Source organism: Lactuca serriola, chromosome 2 (assembly GCF_051521515.1).
Source record: "Lactuca serriola cultivar US96UC23 chromosome 2, Lser_US96UC23_V15, whole genome shotgun sequence".
NCBI classification, from domain to species: domain Eukaryota; kingdom Viridiplantae; phylum Streptophyta; class Magnoliopsida; order Asterales; family Asteraceae; genus Lactuca; species Lactuca serriola.
Genome location: NC_136409.1, coordinates 189,097,705 through 189,104,781, shown reverse-complemented (window position 1 = coordinate 189,104,781; position 7,077 = coordinate 189,097,705). Strand labels below are relative to the sequence as shown.

The following is a 7,077-nucleotide window of genomic DNA, read 5'->3' as shown; positions in this document are numbered from 1 at the left end:
TTTACCTTCCCATACCTCTTTTTTACATTACCATGTGAAAAACAACATTCTACATGAATTGTAATGTCTAAACTCAACATCATAAAACAAAAGAACACAAATGCTTTTACATTAAAGTAAACCAAAAATCAAGGGAATCATATTTCTAATTTACCATATCTATCTATCTATCTACTGGTAAATAGCATATACAAACAGTCCTTCACATTTATTTTCTAACTCCTATATATATGTATATGTGTATAATATATTATATGGTGCCTCACCTACATCACAAATGAGACAACCACATCATAAGTAATCAACATCCTTATATATATATATATATATATATATATATATATATATATATATATATATATATATATATATATATATATATATATATATATATATATCAAAATTCACCAACCCCATGTACACATCCTCTATAAAAACAAACCTACACAACAACATACCGTGTCATCACCCGATATCAAAGTACTTTGGATCTTCTGGAAAATGATATTCTACAATTAACTGTCATTAACAACATCCAATAAATCCACATTACTTCTTGATTTACACCCGATTAACAATGAGAACCATACAGACAATATGAACATACATACCTTCCCTTCATCATCATCTGAATGGCGTTGTGGGAACACCACCTTCAAATCACTGCACAAGAAAAACTTACGCTCCAATTGATCATTATCTAACTTATTCTTTTCATATATTGAGCATTTTCTATGGGGACATAGAAAACGAAGATGAAGAGCATAGCGTAGAGCACCAACAATGGCAGCACTTCCATTCACCCTTGAAGAACATACACTGGACGCCATGTCACCATCCACCTGGCAACCAGCACCATTGCACACTTTTGTGCCCTGTCTGGAAGTTGCAAGGGTGACCTTATGTCGTAGGAATGTCTACATTTTCAAAATCCACAAAATATATTTCATAAAGTCCATTCCATTTTGAATTTAATTTTCATGTTATTAATAGATATAATAACTTGCCTTTGTGCCAGCTGGCATGTCGCTCAAATCATAATTACAGAAGAAAGTATGAAGAGGTGTCTTCTCTGGATTGCTTAAAACCTGCAAGAGTTGAATCCAATCATACGAGTCTAATTTCAAATTGAATTAAAATTTAAAGAACATATCATATCATATCATATACCAGTTGTATGCGACCTTTCATTGGAATTCGCAAACGGCTTTTAGCATTTTGAGAATCATCATTGTGAAGAATGCTACTTGATAAGTTGTTTCCTGCAAGATCTATTGAAGCATGGTATAGTAAGTAACTATCTCCATCAACACTGGTAACTGCAAAGGGAAGTTTGCGTGCTTTTGGTGAGAAGTTTCCCCCGTTTACACTTAGAACAGCTAGAAAACCATCGATTTTCTGCACATGAATGTGATGTGCAGAATGTGTTAGAGATAAACCCTAACTGAATGAAAGAAACTTCCTATTTTGTAAGAGAAGAAATGATCCTAACCTTGTTAATGTCTCCTGATGAGAGTCTGCCAGATAACAATGATTCTTCAAAAGAACCAACTAATGATCTCCTAACAGGAAGACCCCTTGATTTTTGCCTTAACTTCCGAAATCCTAACTCTTTGTGTTTGTGGAAAGGCCAACTCTTTCCTGTGTAACTTTTAGGAGAACATGATGACCCAATTTCCTCACATAAATAGCTGATTTCTTCAAGTGAATTGCTTGGCATCCTGTAATCCACTTCGCTTGATGCAAATATGGTACCTGAGATTATTGTTTCTCCATCTGGATTCTCCACATTGTTGGATGATGAATGTTTTCTTTCATTGGAAGATCTTGGACCAAGGGGAGATGAAGAAGAACAGGTCAACAAGGTCAACTTATCTGTGGATATTGGGATAGGCCTGGTCTGCAATCTTTGCTTGCTTGAGTCTTTAAAATCCTTAAATCCAGGTGGAAAAAATGGCACTTCATTTGCATCAAGAACTGGCCCATCGGATACAGGCCACACAAGATTAGAGGTATTTGCTTTCTTGTAAAGCTTGATCTTGTGATCATCAGCTTTAACATTACCAGAAACTTGGTGATTGTTGCAGGAGGCTATATCTATATCATCATTGTCAGATGGTTGAGAAGAAAGCATATTGTTCAGTGGTGACAACATCCTTTTCCTGGCAATAGGCACATCAGTTACTTTTTCATATACCTGTCTGGTTGAAGCTCCATCAAATGCATCTGAGGATGAATCCTTTTTACCAGATTCAAATCCCACAATTCTTGAAAACGAAGTTGTAACAGTTTTTGTAGATTTGGGTGTTGACAAATCAAGCTTATTCTTTGAACCAATTCTTGTCCCTTTGACATCAGTGGACTCTTTACTTACAGCATCTGGAAATTGAAATTTGTCCAATGAGGTTTTAACAACACAATCACCAAATAAAGAATCAAGGGAACATCCAACGCTTTCTCTTCTTGTATTTTCTGCTTTCATCTCATTTAACTTACAACTCTCCTCATCAATTACAGGAAAACTGTGCTCCAAGGTGCTTGATATCCCTGCAACCTCAGAGGTTCCAATGTAAGGATCTTGTGGCAATCCCATAGTATCTAGCAAGTTATTCTTAGCAATCTCTTCTCTTATTTGGGGGCTGTATACCTTGTTCTTCTATCAAACTACTGTATACAACTAAGTAACTATCCTATGAGTATTAGTGGTTCGATCAACACATTAAACCAAAAGCAAAACCTAGCCTCTGCAATTAATCAACGAATCCCTTTCTCTTTTCTGCTGAGCTCATGATGGTTCTCAAACACGGATTGAAATGTCAAGACCTTTAAGTACAAAATGGATATGCATCCGTACTCAGAGGGTGCAGCCTAACCAATGTCCATGCCTGAAATTAAGCAAAGGCATCTATAAGTTTTTCCAGCCTACATGTAGACAATACGGTGAAATCAAAATCTATAGATCATGCGGCGATGGTATTAAAGTGATAATGAAGAAGAGAAAGGCATTTAAAGTCAAAAGGGCGATGAATATAAACAAATGTAGCTGCAATCAAAATCGATTCCACGAAAACGGAGATGATTACACATAGGACATCCAGATAGAGATGAATAAATAAACGGGAAGGCAATAAAGGATTAGATCGGCATCCGGTTTGAAGCAAAGTGTAGTGAGATTGATGATGGAAAAAGGTTTGAGGAAGGATCTGAATTGACTTGGTTATGCAAAGTATTGGAGCCGAGATGAATAATACGAAATGATAGGTGGTCGACGATGGATACAACTACGTTGAGGATAATTACATGTTAGCGTCAACAATCATCTTCCGATAATCACCCGATGCAATGCAATGATGTATACACAGAGCAAGCTAAAGTAAAAATCAAAATATTAAAATGTGGAATGAAAAAGAAGAAAGTAAAAGATGAATTGAACAGTAGGCTTTGTATTTTATCGTTATTGTTTATACACTTGTTTCTTCATTGGAATCCCATGGGCTCTGTATCTTTCAATTCCTTATGTTTATCTCAGTATGTATCCTCCTCCGCCTCCGCCTTCAACGAGGTTTGGAGGAGCAGCACCACCGCAGAAACGAACCAGAACGCACAAAAGAAAAGGGGAAAAGAGAAGTGGCAGAATCGGGGTGGAGGTGGGGGTATATACGTGAGGAGGTGAGGGTGTAAACGTAATTTAATGGAAGTTCAGGGGTAAATATTCAAGTCTTGTGGGATCGGCTCAGCTCGACACAACCAAATTCAAAGATGCAATTAATTTTCCAGCTCTTTTAAAACAAGCTGAGATGTGCTCGAGTTTAAGCTCATCTTTCTAATTTCTAGGTGAATATGATAAGTAGGTTGAACATATTAAAATAATAGATTATAACTATATTACAATAAATCCCTTAATTTTAAGTACTTATATTTTATAACTATTATCGATGAACAAATAAAAATGGTTTGCATTTTATTGGAGGGCAATAACCTTTACTTGCAATAAACGAAATACAATGGTTTTAGGTTTTTCTTTCTTTAAATGTTTAAACCGTACAAAATGTGATTAACAATTATGAAACCTTTCTAGGCACAATGGATAATCGATGTCGTGATCTTTTTTTTTTATTATCGGGAAAAACACATTATTTTCGGGAAGATCTTAGAGGGTGTTTGGATTGACTTTTAAAATGACTTTTTCTTTATCTTTTGGAAAAAGTCCAAAAAGATGTTTGGTAAGGTAAAAATGACTTTTATAAATGACTTTTTGTATAGAGTATTTTGAGACTTTTTGAAAAGTCACGTATACATGACTTTTCCTAACTTTTCAGCAACTAAAAATTGGAAATTACCAATATGCCCTTATCTACCCTAATTAACGCCACATTCATTCACGTCCATTCACAGCTTCTCTTGTTCTCTCCGCTCAAGCACTCTCTCTCGCATCTCGATCTCTCTCGCATCTCGACCTCTCGACCTGCAACAAACACCGGCGACGCCGGCGACCTGCAACACCGGCGACGCCGGCGACCTGCAACCCCGCGAACAGGTTTGTTTCTATTCAATTTCCGATCTCAGATGTTGCAATCTCTTCTTGTCTATTTCCGATTTCCATTTGATTTCCGATCTATGATGTTACATTTGATATCCGATTTCCGATTTCCATTTGATTTCCGATTTCAATTTGATTTAGGATTTCTGAAATTGATATTGTGTAATTGATTGCTGAAATTGATATGATGTGCTGTGAAATTTATTTGCTGTCAAATTGATTTGCTGTGAAATGTGCTCCTTCCGATTTATTTGCTGTGAAATTGATTTGAGACCAAAATGTTATCGTCATTAGATATTGGATTATAGCAATAGAGTTATATATTTGAACAAAAAAGTTCACATCGATTTTTGTTGCAAGATTTTGGGAATTGACTTTCAAAGTCAACATACAAACAGAATTTCATCATAAGCAAACCCAAATCTGAAAAACAAAACTGAATTTACTTAGAAAATTATTTAATAAATTACAAGAATTTACTATATGTCATATAAAATTATTTTGATTGAAAAACAAAATTGAATTTACTTTTCAAGTTAGCAATAAATTACAAGAAATATTAAAGGGTTTTTAGTTTTTACCATCTTATATGGGATCATGTTGTACATCATTTTGTTGCAAAATAAGCATATTAAATACCATCTTAAATGTCGTTTGTAAGATCACTTATTTATATACTTCATCCACATTACAAACAATACAAGTTTCTCTTTGTTGAAAATATTGGTGTGCCAAAATAGGTTTAAGCGAAATTGACTATATTGTGAAATTGATATGTTGTGATAATCTATTTTTTCTATTTTGATTAGAATTTTGATAAAATAATGAAATCATTTAGAAGGGTTAATGAAATTGGTTTGTTGCTTAAATGTTAATATTATATGTATTCACAGATAATGGATGAAAACAACACTACAAATGTTGACTGTGAAACATCTTTAAAAATGAAAAAACCAAAATTTGGGTGGGATAATCGTAGCTTCATGGTGTTTGTTGATTCGTGTTTGATTGAAAAAAAAAAGGTCGTAAAGCCACTTCCTCCTTTGATAGAATTGGGTGGGAAAATATACAAAGACGTATTAAGGAGAAAACAGGTTATAGCCTTGAAAAAAAACAACTAACAAACAAATGGGAGAACATGAAAAAAGAGTGGAAGCTTTATGACCGCTTAATGAGACTTGAAACCGGACTCGGTGGGACGAGAAGCCTAATAGATGCGTCCCCCGAGTGGTGGGAGGAGAAAATAAAGGTATGATTACTTTTTTTTTTAATTATTTTAAGTTATGATTGCATATAGATTGAACATATTTGATTTACAATATCTTTTTGTCTTGTAGGAGAATAAAGATTATGTCAAATTTAGGAACACAGATTTGAGCATATTTGATGAGAAATATGCTTTTTTGTTTCGGGATTCTGTTGCCGTTGGAGATCAGACTATGACTCCATTACAATTTCAAAACAATAGCAATCCAAACGAAGAAAATATGGAGGGCAAAGGAGATAGTGATGAAATCAATTTAGATGATGATGAGCCTCTTTTTACTAGTCTCAATGAAAGTAGTTCAAGTAAAAGGAAGAGGTCTAAGTCTGTTTCCAACAACCGTCCAACCAAGAGTAAAAATTCTATTTATGAAGAAAAAGTTGATGCTTTATTGGATGCCATATCATCAAAAAGCACACAAACTTATCCACAAAATAATCCGTCCCCAACAATAGCAGATTGCATGGCCATTGTCATCAAGTTCCCCGATTTTCGTGAAGGGTCCAACAATTTTTCACAAGCCTTGTTTGTCTTCACCAAAAAGCAAAACCGTGAAGCTTTTATGTTTCCAACGACCGACGAAGCCAAGATGGAGTTTCTTAAGTTACTTATGAAATAATGATTTAGCCATATGTGTTATGTTTTGACATTTATGTGTTATCCGTTGACATTATGTGTTGTCCTTTGACATTTTATATTATGTGTTATTGTTTGACTTTATGTTATGTGTTAATGGTTGACATCATTTTATTTGTATTATGTAGGATGGATAGTGATGATTCTAATTCATCAAATGATAATGAAGAATGTGTAATGGAAGAGGATAGAGAATTTGAAATGTTATGTGGATTAGCTTTGAAAGGGATAATACTCGCTCGTAACTTACGTACACCATGTCACACTTCAGATCGCACAGGGCACATGTTTATTACAGAAGTACTAAATGGCCATCGTAGACGTTGTTATGAGTTGTTTAGACTTAACGTACCGGTTTTTAGACAGTTATGCTTAGATCTTGCTACAAATTACGGGTTACAACAAAGCCGAAAAGTATCTATAGAGGAGTCTGTAGGAATATTCTTGATGACTTTGGCGCATGGGTGTAGCAATAGATTTGTGCAAGAATTTTTTAATCATTCAGGGGAAACGATTCACAGGCATTTCCATACAGTTTTGGAAGCCGTGCTAAAACTGAGTGCCGACATCATCAAGCCAGACGCAAACTATAATGATGATGTTCCCGAATATATATTAAATAACCCTCGGTATTATC

The 7,077-nt window shown here is 34.8% G+C and overlaps 1 protein-coding gene across 3 annotated transcripts; it reads right to left on the bottom strand.

Moving 5' to 3' along the window:
* LOC145087834 (uncharacterized) lies at positions 1 to 3,814 on the bottom strand. Of its 3 annotated transcripts, XM_079025918.1 has the most exons (7): positions 3,468 to 3,813; positions 3,301 to 3,368; positions 1,493 to 2,885; positions 1,171 to 1,398; positions 1,008 to 1,088; positions 612 to 917; positions 461 to 519 (listed from the first exon to the last, which is right to left on the bottom strand). In XM_079025918.1, the coding sequence occupies exons 3-7, from the start codon at positions 2,591 to 2,593 to the stop codon at positions 466 to 468; spliced, it is 1,770 nt and encodes a 589-aa protein (XP_078882044.1). In that variant the 5' UTR covers positions 2,594 to 2,885; positions 3,301 to 3,368; positions 3,468 to 3,813; the 3' UTR covers positions 461 to 465. The 3 variants fall into 3 exon arrangements, with proteins under 3 accessions (XP_078882045.1, XP_078882044.1, XP_078882043.1); XM_079025919.1 differs by adding an exon at positions 1 to 266 and having other exon boundaries at positions 459 to 519; positions 1,493 to 3,814; XM_079025917.1 differs by lacking the exon at positions 3,301 to 3,368.
* Positions 3,815 to 7,077: the final 3,263 nt, after the last annotated feature.

Coding starts and splice junctions, on each gene's coding strand:
- LOC145087834 (XM_079025919.1), bottom strand. CDS start 2,593: ATGGGATTGCCACAAGATCCTTACATTGGAACCTCTGAGGTTGCAGGG. Junction 1,399..1,492: donor CATCAGGAGACATTAACAAG/GTTAGGATCATT, acceptor ATTCATGTGCAG/AAAATCGATGGTTTTCTAGC. Junction 918..1,007: donor ACATGCCAGCTGGCACAAAG/GCAAGTTATTAT, acceptor TTGAAAATGTAG/ACATTCCTACGACATAAGGT.